Raw genomic sequence first — 22255 nt, forward strand, 5'->3', positions numbered from 1 at the left:
TTGTCAGACAGACTGTTGGATTTTAAACTGGAATAAAGCATTTGTAATAAGAAGCATTCGACACCATGTCCAAAGTGAATGAAATATATCAAATGAATGATGAAGAGTGATGCGGCTCTTTTGTCAAAACCTTTTTTTTTTTTTTTTAACCCGTCCTCTGAAAAGAAGCTTAACAGCATGTTATTGTGGACACTTGATCGAATGGAAAAAAGTACAAGAAAGAAGGCAAATAACAGTCATATTTACTGCAAGGTTTACACTCAGTGTAATAAAATGCTCATTTGGAATAGTTGTAAATGTCATTTTTTATCATTTATTGTAACTCCAAACAAAAATAATTTCTACAAAAAATATTCAAATAATGTCATATAATATTGATAAGTGGTTCATATCTTTTCTCTCTTTTTAGACTTCTGATTAAATTCTGATAAATTCTGCTTCCTGAATACTGTGTGAAGATTAAATCTCGCTAAGTGTGGCAACAATCACTCATTCCTATAACAACCATAATAGTGACTAAATCTTTTTTTTTTTAATAATTCATAACCCCCTGGATATTATATAATGTGTATAATCTCAGCGACTGCTAGTGGGCACATTAGATACAATGACTGAAGATATAATTTAAAAAAAAATGCAGCAGAAATAGAATAAATGTAAAATCAAGTCTCATCTTTTTTTTGGAGAAGAAATGAAACCTGGTTAATATACTATGTAGGCCTCAGCAGCAGGAATCGAATGAGCACCTCGCCTCCCGACCCCGTCCGTCGTGTCGACACGTCTCACACTGAATCTGACCGCGCACACACACGTGCGCACACACACACACACACACACACACACACACACACACACACACACACATACACACACACACGTTGGCCGTCAATCCAACGGAGGCGAGATCCCTTAACCAAGAATTCAAAAAGAAAAAGAAAAAAAGACAAGGTCCTTGTGGTTACAACAGCCATTCCCTTTGAAGTGAAACAGTGGTGATTAAAGTGTTTTGTCTATGCTTTTTGGTTTGATGCGCATTGCTCCAGCTCAGGAATAAAGGGAACAGTGGTTGGTATGATTCTTTTTTCCCCCCTTTGACTGGATCTCTTTTCTCCGAGGTCGCTCTCTTTCTTTTTTTCCCCTCTGTTTGTCCTTCTTTTGCACGCACTCGGTATCATAACAGTCCTGTGTGTGTGTGTGTGTGTGTGTGTGTGTGTGTGTGTGTGTGTGTGTGTGTGTGTGTGTGTTTGAAAGGAGAATGGGGGTTTTAGGTAGTGTTCTGTGAGTTTGTGTGTGTGTGTGTGTGCGCGCTTTTGAGAGTGCTGCAGTGTGCGTTCGTCGGGTCCATGACTGGGACGGTCCTCCCCAGGTCACCCTTCGCCCTCACATACACACACACGTAGACACACGCTCCTTGGTCTGAGGGTTTGTTTTGACTTCTTTTTGTGGCTCAGTGGGGTGTTAACGTGGCCAGCAGGTAGGTTAGCAGAGTGCAGAGCAGCAGGGTGGCCGTGGAAAAGTGCGGCGAAGAGGCGCCGTTGCAGTCCTTGCCCGCCTCACAGCGGGACTGTTGGCACAGTACCCCCTTAAACTCCGGAGGACAGATGCACTTCTGGTTCTGGTAGCACGTTCCTCCGTTCTGGCACAGGAGCATCTCCCCGTCGCAAACGTTAGCTGTGAGCAGAGAGAGAGAGAGAGAGAGAGAGAGAGAGAGAGACCAAAGCGAAGATGGAAAAAGCAGCAGAGGGAGGAGTGAGGGGGAAAAAGGATGGAGAGTGAAGGAAGTGCAGAGGTAAGGAGAATGGCGGAGAGAATCGTTGGGAATAAAGAGCGAGCAGCAAAGTGACAGAATGACAGGTGGTAAAAGAATAGTGGGGGAGTAAGGAACACAACGATGTATGGCAAAGAGAACGACAGGTGGAGGAAGATAAGGAGGGGCAATGTTCGGAAAAAAAAACATGACGGGAAACAGAGATGGAGGGGGAGGAGAAGAATTCAGGGCAGAAAGAACAAAGTAGAAAAGAAAGCAGGAGGAAGGAAAGAGGCAAGATAAATTCTCCAGTCTTTGCCTCAGGGACTACAACAGGTGCCACCTGCCTTTTGTTTTGTTTTTGCAGCCCTTTTCTCCGTCCGTTTTCCTTGAGCCTGCACTTTCTCAGGGTCAAGTCAAAATTGTTGTGTCAAACCCAGCAGAAAAATACACTACATGCGTGACATTTCTTAAGCAGTGACATCGTAGTGGCATCGTCGAGATGCTACTAAAGGCTTTAGGAAACGCTGCACTGCACAAGATACTTGACCTAAAACTGTTCTGAGAGAAAAACAGAGATTCAGGCTTCCGTGACGAGAAGTAATTACATGTGCTAACATTTATTATCGCACCAAAATATAATTAGCTCTGTTGAGTTATTTGGAGAAAGATGTCAAAACCTAAAGCAAACTTTACCATTATTTATTACAGTACGTCCCACATTGTGATAAATAAACCAATGGTCAAAATGTGTGTGTGTGTGTGTGTGTGTGTGTAGGGGGAGGGAGGAGGGAGGAGGGGGGGGGGGGGCTGTTTGAGACTGAGGCCCCTGACTACATGGTAAATGGCAGAGGATGGTGAGTCCCTGTAATGGGGTTAAGGTGGGACAGGGTCATCAATTAAAGGAGCAGCTGATGCTGCTAATGAGCAACATGATCTATTCCCCAGTGAGTAAAGAAAACATCGGGAGCCGAGTGGACGGTGCTCTCGCGAAGGTTGCAACATCTCTTCAACCGTACAGTTTAAGACATGAACCGAGACTCCATCTCCTCATACTCACGGTAACAGCCTTGTTTCCAGTAGTATCCCGGCACGCAGTCGTCACATTTGGCGGCCGTGGCGCCCTCTTTACACTGACAAAAGCCTGTGCCGTTACACCGGTCGTGAACAGAGCCCATCTGGTTGCAGTTACACTCTGAAGGAAGAGAACAGTGGAGAAAAAAAAACAAAGAAAAGAAAGAGAGGGAGACATTTAGAAATCCCTGCCTCTTGTTAAATTCTGGGATTTAATTTGGAGTTGAATTGAGTTCAGCCTGAAAATGTGCACATTTGTATTCAGACCGCAGAGTTGTGTTTGATATTCAAACGCTTCGGAGCTACAGTGCTGTGCATGCGAGGTGGGGTTTCTCCAAAGTACAGAGACATCCCGAGATGATGCTCTGATTCAGAACTGAAATTTAGGCCTTTTTCGGACAGAATTATTGTTGAGCTTTGGTTAAGGTTTGCACTTGTATTACCTTGTTGAAAACGCTGAAGCAAAACGCCCGTCTAGAACTTTGTATGCACAACTAGCAGATAAGGTGAGAATTGTAACGCTGATAAGACATAGGATTTTGCATTTCTGATCCAACAGGTCAATTTAGTTTTTTCTGCTCACACAGCGGAGCACGACTACACAAACTCTCTCAAGGTCTACTAGAGGTTAACTTTAGTGACTGGCACGGCTTTTCAAAAAAAAAACAACCCCAAAAAAACACCTGTAACAAACAGCCTTCAAGAGAACTGAAAAATACATTGACAGATGTCCTTTATGTGAGGGTGCTCTGCACATCTTAGATGTTGTTTGGAAAACTAATACCACAAAATAGAAGTGCAGCTTGTTCTGAATCACAGGTTTCAGTTCAAGGGCAGGTAAAATAAGTAGAAGTAGAAATGCATATATTTATTGAGACTGACTGAAATTCAGATCAGTGATAGTTGGTAGCAGATCAGAGGTTATTTAAAAAAAAAACCTGCAGCTCTCCATATTTGCATCGCATTTGTCAGTCAGTTGATGATGAATTCAAGTTTCTCTCGTGACTTGATGTAAGCCTATGATAGCTTGTATTTTGCGTAAAGCCAAGACCAGCTTCACTAATTTATTATGAAAATTATTATAAAATATTCATAAAAGTGAAACAAGCCAAGAGGCTCACATTACAACGACCACAGCGACGCGGTGGGTCTTCCTGTGTTTGTGGGTCATGTGCATTAATGTTGGGATTGTGTGTGTGTGTGTGTGTGTGTGTGTGTGTGTGTGTGTGTGTGTGTGTGTGTGGGATTCAAAGCTGTGGAAAATGGGTGTGCAAATGCATTCGTGTTTTTCTTGCTCTCGAGACACTGGTGTGAACTGATTTCTGTTGCCACGCTTGGTTGTGCCAGTGTGCTGGCAGATGAGCGGGGGGGGGGGGGGGGGGGGTATTTGTGCTGACTCCAAAGGCCTAGCCCTGCGTGTGCCCCCAACCGCCGCGAGTTTACCCTCCAACCCCCTGCAGTCCACCTACAGATGGATCCAACGCAACACCAGATTTGAGCCCCACAGCCAAACAGAGTGACTTCTTATCAGGACGTGTCCTTAATAAGACCGAGTTTAAAGAGAGTGAATACACTTTTAAAGCAAGCAAAAGGTGTAGATCACTGTACATAACGATATAACGCTATTCAAAGAGTTTTATCATTTTTAGAGTGGTACTTTTCTCTGTTTTTGGCCCTGCACGCCAGCACATTGGATATGATATGAGTTTAAAGAGTTGACTTTCAGCTTTAAGGGTGCCTGAGGGTGTTCGCATCGGTGTTGGGCAGAGCTTCTTTAATTCATAGTGCCGTCCATCCAGCTTTGAGACAGCAGAGCAATAACCCTAAAACATCATAAAGTTTTGATGTCCAAACAATGGGAAACTTCACCGGAGCACATTGCTGCTTCTGCTAAAAAAAAAAAAAAACGAACTAAAGGCAGGAAGCCCTAGAAAGGAGCAGAGATGACGTTATGCAGAAACATTTTTATCCTTTGATGGTACTGTAGAGATATCGATCAGAGCAGCTTTAAGTCTGTGGTAGAAATACATACTGTTCCCTACAGTTTGGGGACCATGTTTAAAACAAAAAAAAGATTTCATCACTGTTCCTCAGTCAAAATCAGCGTTTTAATCTCATAATCATCGTTTCTTTCTAAATCCTGTGTGTGCTGGATTGCAGAGTCAATATAAAATAATAGTTACCATACATGTACTTTACTCATACATATACTATACTTGGGGGGGGTGGGGGGGGGACCCACCCGGTATATTAACAACCGCCCAAGTATATTTGACGATCCATTTCGGCATTTTTTTTTATTGATACTTTTTAATCTGTTAAAAGAGGACAATCTCCCCATTTCCTCCTTCACCTGCTCCGCTCCGTGTCAGTGCAGCAGCGGTTAAGCTCCGCCCTTTGTGAAACACAGATCAGAGGACAGAAACTAGGGCGACCTTCAAAAGCTGCAGAGACTATCACACTGAGCTGAAAAGAAACGGGTGCTCATAAATTAGGTAAATAACATAAATACAGTATATCTGGCTGGATGGAAACAGCGTGGCCAGAGTTGTGCGAGTGTTAGTCTGAATGCCGCGACTTCTGTTTTAAATTAAAAGCCACCACAAGTACATTTTTCATGTATGGGAAACACTTTGTTTCGTAAAAGTGATACTAAAGAGGTTATATCGTTGAAGAAAATATTGGATCCTTGTTATTTTTATAGGGCTGCCCTCTGAAAGTCGACGGTCAAATCATCGGACGGACACATTTCAGTTCACTGAATACTCAGAAGTTGAGAAGTATTTTTCTTTTTTTTTTTTTTTCCTGTATTGGGAGTTATTTGTTATTTTACACGCAGACAATGAACTGAAGTTCAGGTTCTGAGTAGTGAGCCAGGGCTGGGTGTCGTTGGATGGGGATCCCACACCGACCTCTGCTGGAGCCCAGCATCATCATGTCACTACGCCCTCTGAGCTGGCCATTGTAAGTGTTTCGCTTAGGTGGATCTGGTAGGAGGCTAGGGTTGTCCAGTTGGGACTGTTTTTGAGTCTGCTGATCTCCGCCGGCCACAACCTCGACCTGGGGAGGTCTGGCAGTGCAGATGAAGGCAATAAGAGGTGCCTTTGGACACCTTCACATCTCACAGCACAAAGCAAAGCGGCCAAGAGAGCCTCTGCAATTCAGAGACAACAGAGAGCGCACTGAGGATTTTCTGATTGCCAGATAGTCCTTATTAAAAAAAAAAAAAAAAAAAAAAAAAAAAGGTCATGAACAGTCAAATCCTGAGTTGGGTACAGCCCTAGCTTTTAAGCATTAACGACTTAGATGTGGTAATTTCCAGTTTAAAAACAAAACATCTGAGCAATTGCTCGAATTTTATAAGCAGGTACAGCATCCCATCACACACACACACACACACACACACACACACACACACACACACACACACACACACACACACACACACACACACACACACACCATCCCCCTCCACATCCTCTCACTGTCTCCCAGCAGACTGACCCATGCAGACGCTCTCATCATCCAGTTCGGCAGAGGCGTTGCGGAAGTATCCCAGTCTGCAGTGTTGGCAGTTCTGGCCCCTGGTGTTGTGCTTGCAGCTGACGCATGTGACGATGTTCAGGTAGTCGATGTAGCTGCAGCGGTTGGAGTGACCGTAGCACTCGCAGTCTGAAAGGAAAGAGAAAGATTTGAAATCCGTTTTTAAAAGGATGATTATCAATTTTTTAGTTAAACTCAAAATGCAAATGATGAAAAACTGGAATAGGAGAGTATTTAAATTCTTCAAGGATTATGGGATGACGGGAGGAAACGATGAAATAACCGGCACTAACGGACGTTTCGGAAAGTTTTAGATGTCAGTGGACAAATGAATGTTTTTTTTTTACGACCTGCCTTTCTCGCTCTATATTGGTTCAACAAAGACAGACCACTCCCTCTCCATTACTACACTCAGACGTTTGCTGAGTCTGCTTCACTGTGCTGCACTGATTACTGATGGGAATTCACCATCCTCTGCGTGTCCACACGTTTGCTTGTGTGCAGGCCAAGGGATGTTAATTGTGTCTGGGAATTTAATTGTATTAGGGGATGAGTAGATTACAAGCTTCACGATGATAACCAGGGGAGTTTGAGGTGAGTGATACAGTGTTTCCAGGCTGCACCTCGCACTATACAACTGGTCTGACCCTGGTTATCCCGATTGAAAACTGCCTCTCTTCTAATGCGGGAAGATAAAACGATTTCGATAACAAATTCCCACAATAACGATAAGAAAGTGGCGAGGAATTTAGGATAAATGTGTCTCTTTTGTATTCGGGGCAGCGGTTGTGGTGAAAGGAGTACTTGCTTTGAAAATAAGGTGAAATAGCCAGACTTGGTCAGCATCGCCTTCCTATTTCTTCTGAACTTCTTCTGAACTTCTCGTGGCATTATTTTCCTTTTCCCCACGTAGTCTTTATGTCCACATCATTCATGACTATTTATCAAAAATGTTACTGTGCACATATTTAGTTCGAGCACCAATAGTCATCGATCATTTGGTCAGAATTTTTAAAATATTTGATTTGGTCGATATCACCCAGATATATATAGAGCGTATTTTAAACTAATAAATATAACATTACCCCGTGAACTTTAAATTAAAAAGTACACTTTGGAGTTGTCTTGTAAACAAGTTATATTACATTCAGGGTTACACGCCACGACAAATTGTTAAATCTTTCGGGTCTAACAATTGTATCAAATGTGTTTCCTTCTTTTCTATTGGTATTAAATATGGTATTTTGGTAAAAGGATTTCAGTTTCAATCAATACAAAAAAAAAATGATTGTGGCAATGTATTTTTTTTTACCCATCCCCCCTTTTTTACTCACTTTTCACTGCTGCATTTTCATCGCCACGGTTTTAAGTTTTCTTCTATAAAGTGCTGCACTATCAGACCTCTTAATTAAATTTTCTCTTTGTAATTCATGAATTATCTGAGAGGAATTGATTGCAGGTTTTTACTCCACATGCTTGAAAAAATTAAGACTCTTTCAAATTTCACACCCTAAAACCAAAACGAAAAAAAAAAAAAAAAAAAAAAAAAAAAAAAAAAAAGATGTGGAGAATGGTGTAAGATCTTTTGTATAATTCTTCCACAGAGACAGAAATAAAAGCCTGATGTCACCTCCTGTGTGATCTGCGTTGTGCAGCGAGGTGCTGCTCCAGCGTCTTATTATCGCGACTGAGGCTGCTACCTAATTAAGGTTTTATTAAGCTTTCGAAGTTGGCTGCAATAGTGTGCTGCAAGGCATCACTGTCCTCTAAAGAGGCGTTTACCAGGCATGTTTATGCAAATACACATTTAAATGCACATTAAAAAGTCGGAGTTTAGCTGTTTAATCAGCCGTCACATTATTATTTTATTATTGTTTGGTTGATGATGCCAGCTGAAATATTAATGAGCTGGTTTAAAGGAAGCCAGCGAGAGGAGCACCATAAAGTGCCTCTCTCAGCACTGAGGGAACCAAGCTAGCAGTGGGGGGAAGAACTGCCTAATTAAATATAAATGGCCAATTACTGCGCAGACTAGAGAGGCAATGGGACATTGTTCCACAAATGATCGTTACGAGTCAAGATACCGCTTTATCGGTGTTTATCAATTGTGAAGTGTTACGCGTAAAGGACGGCCATATTGGGAGATGGAGAGAGAGAGAAGTGCCTGCATCAAACAATCTGTGGAGTTGAAGGAGTGATGTTAAATTCTGCTAACAGGCATCCTTTCAAAAATCAATAAACACAAATGGCAGTGTAGGTAACCGTTTGATGGTTTGATATGAAGTCCAGATTCTTACCTTGATTGTGCACATAAAGCAAACACAACCACGAGGGAGTCGCGGATGCATAGGGAAAGAAATGAAAAATGAAAACATAAAACAGACAATTGGAAGGAATTTTTCCACAGATTTTCCTCTTAAAAAACAAAACAAAAAAAAAAAACACCATCTGCAGTTTAGGGAAATGACAAGAAAGGCTTTAAGATCCACTGATCTGAACCAAAGAATCAAGAAGGTTTAATCAAGCTCGAGTCTTCTTTCTGCTTCTTCAAACCACATGCTGCTTGTGTTGGTCTCTTACCTTTGAAATCATTGTATACGATCCCAAACAACTGTTTGGCCTGGGGCTCTCCTGAGATCAAGAGTTTCAGAAGTCCTTGAGGGACGAAGGAACCTTTGTTAAAGATTTGTTTCCACATCATTCACCGCGCTACCGTTGTCTACCGCAACTGTAGCGTCACACAGCTGGAGCGGGTTATAGCCTACAGGTCAATATCAGTTCTACAGAGGGGTTTTATGGATTACATGACGGGGATTCCCAGTAGTTTCTACTTTCAAGAAGGGGGTTGCTTTCTTCTATTAAGCTGACAACATCTTCACTAAAGTGCAGTGTTTCTTAACTGGTTGGACACAACTAAAAAGGTATTCACAAGATTTTATGAAAGTCTGTATGGAAGGAAGAAGCTGCTGATACGCTTCGCTCGACCCATATCAAATATGAAACCTTTTGTAACAGGTGGATTGGACTGGCAATTTGATGTGGCTTGTTTTAAAGGATACCTTATGGTTTTAGGCTTGAAGCACTCAAAAAAAAAAAAAAAAAAGAAGTTTATTCTGGACTTTGAAGACTACGGCTGCCCCCAAATATTCGATGAAGAATTAGTCGATGAGAAAAGTCTTAGTTGACCACGTTTTAATTTGTTGTTAAGTCGCAAGAAAAACAAACCAAAAACTCAAATTGCGCTTTGTGAGAGATCTCCGTCTCTTGTCGTCACTGCAGCGTTGCCTTGGACAGTAAAGACTGCACACACACACGCGCACACAAAGACTTGCTATTCTGTAGTTGTGAGGACACTCACTGACATAATGCATCCCCTAGTTCCGTACCCTGACCTTAACAATCGCACCAAAGTGCCAAACCCCGACACTAAACCTGAACCTACTTCAAACCTTATCCCCCAAACCAAGTTTTAACCCTCGAATTGCCACCGATCTCACCACGGTTGAACCTGTCGCCAGACTGTTTTTCCAGTAGCTGTTTACGAGGTCAAAATACAGGACGAGATCGCCTGAAAATGTTTTGACAAAAACGAAATTTGAACAGGACATCTGGACAAATTTACCTGCCAAAGATTGTGTGGATTGCGCTTCGGTTTGCAAACTACAGAAATCATCTTTCGACTTAAATTCTGCATTGTCGTTCGCGAAACTTTACAGGCTAAGATTTAATTTGTATTTGTCGGTGATGACGCAGGGAAGCTAAAAAAACCCAACAACATCTGTTTGAAGATTCAACTTAGAAATAATGTAACAACTGGAGCCTGAAATGACTCCATCCGATGGATCGCGCCTGCAGCACTGAACATTTCAGATAAAAGCAGCTCTCTGTCACCTACTAACCAACCAGTTATGAATCACTGTGTGATTATATCGCGTGTTGAAATTCTACCTTTCTTCTTCACTTTTTCTCTCTCTTCTCCGTCTTCATCCTCCCCCCAGACGGTGTGTTTTGAGGTCTCACGACCGCCTCCTTCCCACTCAGGTTGTTCAACGACATGATGCACTACAAATGAGCAGCAACTCAAAAATCAATCTGTATCGACGCAGCACAGATTTTCTTGTTGCACACGAGATTTTGTGTCTTTTTTTTTTTTTTTTTTTTACACCAAACGAGATACAACAAAGACTACTGACAGGTCAACAACATCCAATATTTCTAATATAGATCTTATTCAAATATAATTGTATTTTTTTTTGTAACACAAAGCACACCGTCTATACTCTGTCGAGCGGACATGACATGAGGGTATTGAAAATGTAAAAAAAAACAACTATTTTCATACACTTCTGAATAACAGTTTATTTCAAGAGCATCTGCAGCATCAAATTCACCTTCCTCCTTTTCGTTTACTCCTAACCCTTCATCCTTTATGCCGTCTGTTTCTCTTTTCTTGCCCTTCAGCATCACTTATTTTGTTAGATAAAAATACGGCACGATGCCACCAGATTAAGATTTAGCCTTACGGCTCGTGTTGACTGACAGGCTATCACGTCGCTGAAGAGATAAACTCGGATCCGTTTCCCAGTTTCTTATTTGTCACCGTACGCTAACGAGCTGAGCTGGCGGTGAAAGTTGATCTATTAGCGCGTGAACAAAATACCTCCCGTCTCACGATGCTCCCCATGTTCAGAAAACGTCGGGGTGCTGTGGCCGTGAGTCTCATGTACGCGTCCCCCAAAACTGTGAGAGACTGAAACACCACAATCACCAAATAAGAAAAGAGCTTCATTTTATGAGAAGACTACTGCCTCTAAAGCAGGTCGGATAGATACCTTTCCTTCCACCGTGCGCCCCGTGTTCAGATGAGGTCGGGGATTTGTGGCCGCGAGTCTGGTGTGCGTGTCCCTCGGACTCGTGGTGGACTGACACACCGCAACCAAAAACATTATTCTGGGAAAGCGTTCCATGCTCTGAGTAACAGCTTCACGATATCTATATCTGTTTTTATATCATTTCAGATAAAATGAAGCTGGCGTTGGTGCCGCTGAAGATTTTTTTTTTTTTTTTTTTACTCTTAGATCCGTTCCTTCTGTTTATAAGCGGCCCAGTTTAATACCTGGAGGTGCCGTGTTTTGCTCTTGAGGAAAGTTAATGTACTGCATATTTCAGTTTGTAGATTAATTAAAAAAAAAAGAAGAAAAAAATGAATGCTGCCAGCTACCTTGTGTTTCTGTATGCCTTTCTTCCCCGTGCTCAGAGGAGGTTGTTGTTTTGTGGCCATGAGTCTCGTGTGCATGTCCGTCTGACTTGTGGGGATCTGAAACAACCAAGGTCATTGAAGGTCTTTGGACACTGGGGGCGTTTTGTCGTTACGGCAAAAAAAAAAAAAAAATTCAAACTGTTCTTTTTGTTACTAGTATTTTTACACAGAATGTAAATATTAAATGAAAAATTAACTTTTTTTTTTCCCCCAGAAGAAAGATTTTTCAGAGGTTGGGGATATTCTCAACGTTCGGTGTGCCGGATTGTTTTTTTTTTTCTCCCCCCCCCAGAAAGGTTTGTGGTGACGTTAACCTCTGGGTGACGTGTCGCCGGTCGAATGAATCAGGCTAGTGAGTAGTTCATGCACTTCACTGTTGGATCTAAGAAAGTTGGTCGTAAGCAAGCAACAGCGTGACCTAAATCGACACCATCGTCACTGGATGACGTTGAATCCATCAGTCGGTGCCGAGATATTTTGGATGCCGAACATTCACAGTATTGATCGCTTTTGGTGTTGTTCATTCGCGACCCCCCCCCCCCCCCCCCCCCCCAGTGTGTAAAGACCTTAAGATTACCAGCAAACATTTCGATAAATGTCTGCTGTTTTTAGGTTTCATCTACAGTACGGTTCTCGCTACAGTAATATATATATATATATATATATATATATATATATATATATATAATATATATGTGGTTAAACTGTTGCCTACTGCAAACTTCTATCCACTACGTCGAGAAGACATGTACCTGTCCTTGTGACTTTCCTGTCTGCGTGCGCTTCCCCGTGCCCAGATGTGGGGGTTGTTCTGTGGCCATGAGTCTCGTGTCCGTGTCCTTCATGGTTGTGGGAGACTAACAAAATGACCGTCATCAACGTGAACGCAAACATTTAAATACGGCCGATGAGTTCAGCTTGCGGCAGCGGTTCAGAAAACAGCGGTTTAGAAAACAGCGTAGCGAACGACAGCGTCATGCGTGTAAGAACATTTAAGTTTACGCGCTACATATTTCTATCACTAGTCACACTACCGTAAATCTAAAGCACAGCCGCGACTGCATTTCAAACGAATACCTTTTGTTTCTGTGTGCCCTCCATGCCCGTGCTCAGGCGAGGTTTTGTGGCCGTGAGCTTCGTGCGCACGTCCCTCAGGTGTGTGATGGACTGGCAAACCACAGTTGGTATAAAAACAAGAACATATTTTAGAGATTGTAAATACTGTGACTTTGCTTCTTTCTGTTTTTAGGGACTCATTTTTCACTTTTTTTTTTTTTTTTTTAACTTGTAGTGAAAGTTTATGCACGACATATTTACGTCACCACAGTAGATCTAAAGCATTGCTACCACTACATATGGAATAGATACCTTTTCTTTCTGTATGCTCCCCATGCCCGTGCACAGGCGGCATTTTGTGGCCATGAGTTTCATGTGCGTGTCCTTCAGATGTGTGATGGGCTGACAAACCACAGTGATCATTTAACAAAAGCAAAGATTTTGAAATTGTAAACACTGTCTTTATGGCTTTTTTTTGGCTTTGTTTTTATGGACCCCTTTTTCACTGTTTAACTTGTGGTATACTATATATTTATATCACTACACTACAGTAGATATAAAGCATTGCTACCACTAGGTACGAGATAGATACCTTTTATTGCTGCATGCTGTCCGTGGCTGTGAGTTTCATGTGCGTGTTCCTCGGTCTCGTGTTGGACTGACAAACCACAGTTGTCATTAACAAAACGAGCGACAATGTAAAAGTGATAAAAAACTATCCGTTTGCTTTTTTTGTTTTCACGGACCCATTTTTCACAGTTTAACTTCTAGTGAAAGCTTATCTACTGCGTATTTCTATCATTACAGTAACACTACAGTAAATAGAAAGCTTTGCTGTTGCAACTAAGATAAATACCTTTTCCCGCCGTATGCTCCCCACGGCCGTGCTCAGATGTTGTTTTGCGGCCATGAGTTTCATGTACGTGTCCTTCGGGTGTGTGGTGCACTGACACACCGCGATAGTCACAAAAAAAAAAAAAAAAAAAGATCTCATTATATACATTTTGTATAATATTTACTCAGCAACCAAAACAACATGTAAACATTTTCTTCCCTTTCAGTTTTAGTGCGACTGGTACAAAATTGGAACTTGGCTCTCGCTCTCTCAAATTGACTGATCGACTATCCCGCCGGCGAAGCCACAAATCGAGATGGATTTGATCTGAATCGGGACGATTTCAGCTCTCATTTTTTTCAGGAAACCGTTTCGCTCCGAGTTGCCGCATTTAATTCGGTGCATAAAACTAGAAGAAGGCTGCCGCTACTTCCACATGTCAAACGGATACCTTCCCCGTGCTCCTCCGGCCCGTGTTCGGATGGCGTTTTGTGACCGTGAGTCTCGTGTCCGTGTCCCTCAGACGCACCTCGATTATCATGAACATAACCAGAAAAAAAAAAAGCATCTCAGTGTTTACATTTTGTGTAGGCGTCAATTGTCAATATAACTTGTGGTGAAAAATCCTTCCTAATGCTCCAGATTTAGGATATATGGGCGTGTGAGTTTCACTCAAAATTGAATTCGTGGAGAGGTGATAGTCCTACGATAAGTGAACTTCATCGCTATATTCTATACTAAGAAAGATCACCACTACCTGTTATTGCTGTGTGCTCCTGGCGGCCGTGCTCAGCTGATGTCGTGCGGCCGTGAGTCTCATGTCCGTGTCCCTCAGACGTGTGGTGGACTGACGCAGCACGATTATCATGAACATAACCGGGACAAAAAAAAACATCTCGGTTTCTAAATTTTGTATAGACTGTGACGACTTGATACATATTGGCATATTTAACTGTAAAAACATCCTTCCTGGTACCGGGATATGCGGGGCATGCCGGTTTTATTTCACTCAAACCTGAGGTTCTAAAAAATTGAATCGCCCTGCTAAATATAAACTAGATTATTGAATTCAAACTACCTCCACTACATGTTAAAACTCGATACCTTTTATTGCCGCGTGCTCGTCCCGACCGTGCTCAGACGACGTCGTGTGACCGTGAGTCTCATGTCCGTGAGTCTCATGTCCGTGAGTCTCATGTCCGTGTGTCTCATGTCCGTGTCCCTCAGACGTGTGGTGGACTGAAACGCCACGATTATCACCAACACAACCAGACAAAAAAGATCTCGATCTCAGAGGTTTGTTTTCATTATTATTCTTGATTTATGAAAAGGCGATAGCCTCACTAAATATAAACTACATTACTGAATTAAATCTACAAAGAATTGCCATCACTACATCTAAACGTGATACCTTCACTTGCTGTGTGCTCACGCCGACCGTGTTCAGACGACGTTGTGTGACCGTGTGTCTCATGTCCGTGTCCCTCAGACGTGCGGTGGACTGACGCACCATGTTCTCATGAACATAACCAGAAAAAAAAAACATATTAATGTTTCAATTTTATATAAATTTTAACTGAGTTTCCACATCTAATTTGTGATTTAAGAAAAAAAAAAAAAAATTGTTTGAAGTATCCTTGAAAAGTTTTTAGCGATTGATATTCAAGTTTTATCGACAAAAATTGAAATTCATAGAGAGGTGATATTAAAGTACTTCTTAAAGTAAACAGAATTTCTGTGTTTAATCAAGTGAGCCATCGCTACGTCCAAACGTGATACCTTCACTTGCTGTGTGCTCACGCCGACCGTGTTCAGACGACGTTGTGTGACCTTGAGTCTCATGTCCGTGTCCCTCAGACGTGCGGTGGACTGACGCGCCACGTTGTCATGAACATAACCAGAAAAAATAAACACATCAACGTTTACATTTTTCATCATTTTACCCGAGTTGCCAAATTTAACTTGCGATGAAAAAAAAAAAAAAATCATTCCTAATACTAAATAATCGAGAGATGTGGGTTACGTTCAAAATAATGCGAGAGGTCGACGTTGCGATTTTAATCGTTTAGTATAAACTAAATAACTGTTCAATTTACTAAGGTTTTGCCACCGCTGCATGTGAAACAAATACCTGCTCTTGCTGTGTGCTCGTGCTGCTCGTGGTGAGACGACGTATCGTGACCGTGAGTCTCATGTCCCCCAGACGTGTGGTGGACTGAGACGCCACGATGATCACCAACACAACCAGAAAACAAAAAAACACATCAATGTTTGAATTTTGTATAATTTTTTTTAACCGAGTTGCCAAATTGAACTTAATCCTTCCTCATACTAAAGAACAAAGATATGTTGGTTACATTCAAAATAATGTGAGTGATTGACATTCTGATTCTCCATCTCAAATTGATATTCATCGTAAGGCGATCCGTGTTGCTGAATCCTCGTCCTCATCTTTTATTGCTGCGTGCTTCTTTACTGAATATAAATTAGAATTCTATATTAAATCTAAGAATTTCCACCACGACGTGTTAACTGGACACCTTTTGTTGCCGCGTGCTCGTCCTGACCGTGTTGAGACGATGTCGTGTGACCGTGTGTCTCGTGTCCGTGTGTCTCGTGTCCGTGTCCCTCAGACGTGCGGTGGACTGAAGCGCCACGATTATCACCAACACAACCAGAAAAAAAACAACAACAACAACACAGCGTATAAATTCATTTCACTGGTGGTGAAAACGAGTCCTCCCTCGTGATTCATAATCAGGATGTATTTGGATTCAAAAATCAACGGTGATATATGTGAAATTTCTACTTTACTCAAACTTAAATTTATGAATTGGTGAAAGCCCCCGCTGCATATAAACTCAATTACTCTGGTAAACCTTCCAAGATTTGCCACCGCTACATGTAAACAAAGTACCTGCGCCGGCTGCGTGCTCCTCGTGGCCGTGAGTCTCGTGTCCGCGTCCCTCAGACGTGTGGTGGACTGACGCGCCGCGTTGTCATTGAACACAACCAGAAGGAAACAACTTGACGTGTAAATTCTGTAGGAGTTGCCATATTTAAATCGTGGCTACGGTGGAGCGTTAATCCTTTAAAATAACGCAAGGATTGTGACACGATCGAGGGATTGACGCGCACGTTTGAATTCGCTTTTGAGCTCAAACTCTTGGAAAGGCGGCAGCGCCGCTAAAAGGAAACAAAATGACTGTGAAATCCGCCGTCGCTGCGTCTGAACTCGGTACCTTTTGTTGCTGCGTGCTCGTCCCGGCCGCGTCCGTGTCCCTCGTGTCCGTGTCCCTCAGACGTGCGGTGGACTGACGCGTAATTATCGTAAACATAACAAGAAAGAAAACGACACCGGGTCAAAAATTCTGCTGCTTCTGTCATCGTTTTTTGGGGAACACTCCCCCCCCCACCCCCCCGACGACTTCATGTTTATTCTATAAAAGTTAATAAGCTGAGTATTTACTGCACTACAGATAAACTGGTTTTTTTTTTTTTAAATCTCTAAGAACATTGTCTCCCAGACATTTGATAAAGATACCTTTCCTTTCATTGTCCTCCTGTCTGTCCTCTCCGTGATCAGCTGAGCTCGCTGTTTTGTGGCCGTGACTCGAATGCTCGTGCTCCTCCGAGCTGTGGGCGGCTGAAACACCACAGTCATCACTCGCATGACAAACAAACAAAAAAATTGGATTTTTTTTTTTTTAAACGTCACCAATTTTGTGAGCATCGCTCTTTACTGTAAATTTCAAAACTTTATTGGCTGCATATTTCTACCGCTACGATATGAGTAGATAAATCTAGCGGATCTACTTGCCAGCACTACATGAAAGCTCTTCTTTCTTTTGCCGCCTCTTCTTCCCCATTTTTTCTAAAAAAAAAAAAAGACCCCGCGGTCTTTTGCGCCAGCAGCTTATTACAACCCACAGTTAGGTTTTAAAGTTTAGTGTTCTCTTGGCGCTCGTCATAATGAATGTCTGGTGTACCGTAGAAGAGACGCTTGTTCGGGCGACGTCTGTGCGATGTGAGTTTTTCCTCGTTTGGGCGGATGCTTCGATTTCGGCGGATCTAGGCGCCGGAGACCCGCCTCCTTTTCCGACCAGCTGTTTGCTGTCGCCACGACGACAAAGCTTGCGATAACTTCAAGGAGATAATAACTATAACGCGCTTCGAGTTATCATTTGAAACCCAAACCCTAGTTACCTTTACCTAACTCTAACCGATCGGTTTTTGTGCCTTAAACCGAACCGGTGGCGCAAATTGACCGCGACGGTCCCGCGGGTCGTGTTTTAGGGAAGGTGGCAGAAATTCAAAAAAAAAAAAAAAAAAAAATAATTCAAAAGCGAAGCCAGCAATTTTCCGTCAGCTGCCAAGTCTACCTTCAGGTAGAAGTTGATCTGCTGCGGATTTCTGCCACTAAAAGGTCGACTACAAAAAGCTCCGGAGGCGCCGCCGCAAGAGCGTACAGAGCCGATACCTCCTCTTTCCTCGTCCTCCTCCCGCCTTTCGTCCTCGTGCTCAGATGCGGTTGTCGTCGTTTTGTGGCCGTGAGTTGCATGTGCGTGTCCCTCGGGCACGTGGGGGTCTGACACACCGCAGTAATTATAAACAAGAAGCTCAAATTTTCATGCACTTCTGCTTTTTTTTTTTTTTTTTTCTAGCGGTCAAGGGAACATTGACACTACGACATAAAGATGGGATACCTTTCCTTTCCACATGTCTGCCTCTATGCTCCTCCTCCTCCCTTTTCTCTCCGTGCACAGATGAGGTTGTTTCGTGGCCGTGAGGTTCATGCGCGTGCCCGTAAGACTTGTGTGGGTCTGAAAAAACACAATTTTAATCTAAATAACGTGAACATTTTTAGAAATGTCTGTTGTTCCAACTTTTACACAACGTGTGATTCGCTAAATGTAATCGGTTACCAACATACGGCTAGTGGGGCCTACCGAGTCTACTTGCGACATCTAGTGGTTGTAGTAACTATGTTTGGCTCAAATGCAAGTACTTTTACCCAGCAGATTGTTGTTTTATGTCCTCGTGTGTCCCGCGGAAAAACAAGTCAACGTTTCTATTCTAAAGTACGCAAGTCAATGTACAAAATGTTTTTTTTTTTGAAGAGCAACCAAGTAGTTTTGATCCCTGAACCGAAACGAACTCCGACCGCCTCACGATGTTTTTGTGACACCTTTTATGTTTGCCGTGACAACAAAGGTCCCGTACACCTGTTGCTGAAAGCTTCCTCTTTACCCCAGCCCGAGGGGTCGCCGCTTGAATATGCAGGTCCGTCCAACGGGCAATCGTTTCCGACGGCTGCTTACAACTCGGGTTCATTTTGAAACTATTAGAGCAGCCTCAAACCAACCAGCGTGAACCACCTTCCTCCGCTGCGACTACATTTAGAAAAGCGTCATCGCGTTTAACCGGTGACATCGGTCGCCGATGGGTCGCCGACGTGTGACGCCGGTCAAGCCGAGTCGGTCACAGACATCTGCGTACCGTAGAGTTACATACTTTCCACATCAAAATTAGATACCTGTCTCATCAGGTTTTCTTTGGTGTTGTTTCTCCTCCTCCACCCTTTCTTCCCCGTGTTTAGATAAGGACGGAGTATGGTGGCCGTGAGGTTCATCTACATGTTCTCCCGACATGTGGGAGACTTGCATGTCACAATTATGGTTGGCATACAGAAAGAAAGAAACAAAAATCTAGACAGTTAGTTAGTTGCTCTATGCATAAATACGTCCACCACTACAATGAACTACGGTTAGCTCCAACCACTACAGTACAGTCTGAAGAGATACCTTTCCCTGCAGGTTTTCTCTCTGTTCGCTGCTCCCCGTGTTCATGTGAAGTTGCGGCTCTGTGTCCGTGAGTCTCTTGTTCCTGAGACTTGTGGGAGTCTGACACGCCGCAGTCAGCGTTTACACACAAAGCAAAAACACACGGAGGGTGAATTTTATATCCTCTTTTCTGAGGAAGTGGAGCAATAAACAAACAGTCTGTCTAGTTTTACTTCACCCCGCCGTCCGCTTTTCATTTCTGACCCATCAACTTAAGTCATTGTTTCAAAGTAATATAAGACGGTAAGAGGTAGATTTCGATAGGTTTCTGCTTCAGTTGTTAGGTTCCTAGTTTTCCCTGAGCTGTAAAAATTGTATAATAAAAGTTTATCGACTGCATATTTTTTTTTTGTTGATAAACACTACAAGTAAACTCCAGCACATTAATCCAAGAAAATTGTCACTACTATATTTAAAAGACATACCCTACCTGTCTTTTCCTCCTCCTCCTCCTCCTCCTCCTCCTCGTCTTCCTCCCTTCCCCGCCTGTGCTCAGAGGAGCCTGCCGCTTTGTGTCCATGAGTCTCATGCACAGACTTGTGGGAGACTGACACACCACAGCCATCATTAACACAACAAGCACAGACATCTTGTGGGGTATTTTACGAGCTCTTTTCCCCGGGAAACCCTGAACAATAAGAACTTCATAATTAGGCTGATACTGCAGCTGGTAAAGATTACTGATATGGTCTGCCCTCTTCCCCCATCTTCCTCCGAGACCTTGTTTCCCTTTTCTCTTCTTCTCTCCCCCCCCCCCCCCTCCTCCCCTCTCTCTCTGTCAGATAGTGGATTGCCCCATCGGGGGCCTCAGCCCTCGGCTTGGGAAAAAGCTGTGAGAGTCAGAGAGGCTTGAGAAACTCCTTCATCACTACATTTTCACTCTGGGTGTGAAATAAATGACATGCACTTCCTTTTATCTGAGTGTCATGACATTTTCTGATGGGTGCTTGTTCTAACTCCTTACGTGCTTCCTTTTTTTTTTTTTTCCCTGAGTAGAGAAAAAAGATCAACTACAGCTCGTAAGTTTGATATTGTATTTGTCCAAAATATGAATATTCATAGGATGCTATTGACAGTGTTACAGTATGTGACAGTAACGTCTCCTCATGGGCGCACTTCCCCACGTCGAGATTTCAAGTTCTCTCTGATGCCACATTCGCACAAAACATCTCGAATCAATACCAGAGACAACTGTGCACACACATTCCACTTTTACTGCATTTTTAATTGTCTCCTGCTCAAGTTTTTCTCCTCTTTTCCCTTTCTCTTCCTCTTTGTCTGTTGCACTTTCCCAGAGGGCTTTTTGCCATTCCCGTGATCCTTTGCGTCAGGTTTTTAGGGCTAAAAGTGAAAAAAAAATAGAGATGTGAAACTAGTTTATGGATCAAGCCTCCTCTTCCTTACACCTTTACTGCAACACGGGCACAATTCAGTTAATCACAACACCGCGATCCTCCTCACAAAGATGATTACTGTTAAAAAAAAATAAAAAAAAATACAGATAGCCAATCACAGAGGCGACCACGCAGTGAATGTCAATGAGGGACTAGTGATCACCAGCCCGCGAGAGAATTACATTCCTGCATGCTTCCATCTGGGTTTCCCCTTGAGGTGTTTTTTTTTTTTTTTTTGTGGAAGCAAAACTCCATCTCCAGTTGTTCTTCTTCAGAGAAGGGGCATCCTGTAAGCATCCCACTCCCCCGCCGTGCATCCCACTTCAGGCTATCTCTCGCCCACTCACTCCCCTTCATCCCCCCTCCTCCCTCGGGCTCCAGTGAGACAGGACGCCAGCAGCTGTTCTCACAGTGCCCCGGACCATTTCACACAACTGGCATCATGCCATCATTACATCTCATCAAAGTAACCCCCGCCTACCTCCACTCGTGTCCGACTCTGGCCCCACTAGACCCACTCTCACACATCTGTCGCAGCTGCGCGCGCGCACGCGCACACACACACACACACACACACACACACACACACACACACACACACACACACACACACACACACGCTCTCTCTCTCTCTCTCAAAACACTCACACATGCAGGCTGAAAAGCTCTCTAGTGGGAAAGCAGTACTTGAATCACAGTTGTTTCAAAGGCTGATGTAGCACAACAGTGAGCATAAATGCATTTAATCTCAGTAACCCGTGCTACCTCGGGGGGTTGGAGGGAGGGGTGGGGGGAGTGATTCGACCCGTTCTTGGCATTAATCTCAATCAGCTCAGTCCGTACCGTCTGACATCAGACATTGGCAGCCTGAGCGTTCGGGGGTTCCCGCCTGCTCCACACTGACTGAAAGAAAAGGTGTGTGTGTGTGTGTGTGTGTGTGTGTGTGTGTGTGTGTGTGTGTGTGTGTGTGTATACGAGAGTCAGCTGGGCTTGGTAAACCATGACAGTGATGGAGCTCTTCATCTGCTCCCTCACTGGCAGGTTGACACCCCGCCAGAACCAGCAGCAAATGACCTCAAACAACACGCGATCGCTTTCTCCACATCGCCCTGCTTCATACATTAAAGCTGCTGACACGGTGTTTTATAATCCGCCGCGGTAAGCTGAGGTTTGAGTTGGCCTTAGTTCTGATTTTATTTGATACATCTTGTGTCTTTTCGTCACTCTGATCCTGTGCCTGATGCTCCTCAATCCTCTCAATGTCTCCGAATCTGAACTCTGACTGAAACCGACAAGAGCTGATGCTTGTAAAACTTAGTTTTTCTCTCCGCACCCTCTCACTCGCTCCCCCCGCCCACATTAAGTAGATTTCGCTGTCGCCAAATTGAATAAGCATCTCCGACATGTGATATGATGCTGAGCTACATAAAAATGCTGATAGTTTGTGTGTAAGAGCGCGTTAGTGAGTCTCACTCCCTTAAAATTGCCCATTTTAGAGGAGCT

At 43.2% G+C, this 22255-nt stretch overlaps 1 protein-coding gene across 1 annotated transcript in view; it reads right to left on the reverse strand.

Moving 5' to 3' along the window:
• Positions 1-224: 224 nt before the first annotated feature.
• The window catches only part of ntng2b (netrin g2b), a 68256-nt gene continuing 46225 nt past the window's right edge, over positions 225-22255 (reverse strand). The window contains exons 6-8 of the mRNA XM_069169103.1: positions 6326-6493; positions 2808-2942; positions 225-1671 (exon numbers count right to left, since the gene is read on the reverse strand). Coding sequence (XP_069025204.1) covers positions 1448-1671; positions 2808-2942; positions 6326-6493 — 527 coding nt within the window. The 3' untranslated portion in view covers positions 225-1447. The remainder of the gene's footprint in view (positions 1672-2807; positions 2943-6325; positions 6494-22255) is intronic.

This window comes from Embiotoca jacksoni, unplaced genomic scaffold, assembly GCF_022577435.1.
Source record: "Embiotoca jacksoni isolate LCO1_2020_lvr unplaced genomic scaffold, fEmbJac1.0.p SCAF_10, whole genome shotgun sequence".
Classification (NCBI taxonomy): domain Eukaryota; kingdom Metazoa; phylum Chordata; class Actinopteri; family Embiotocidae; genus Embiotoca; species Embiotoca jacksoni.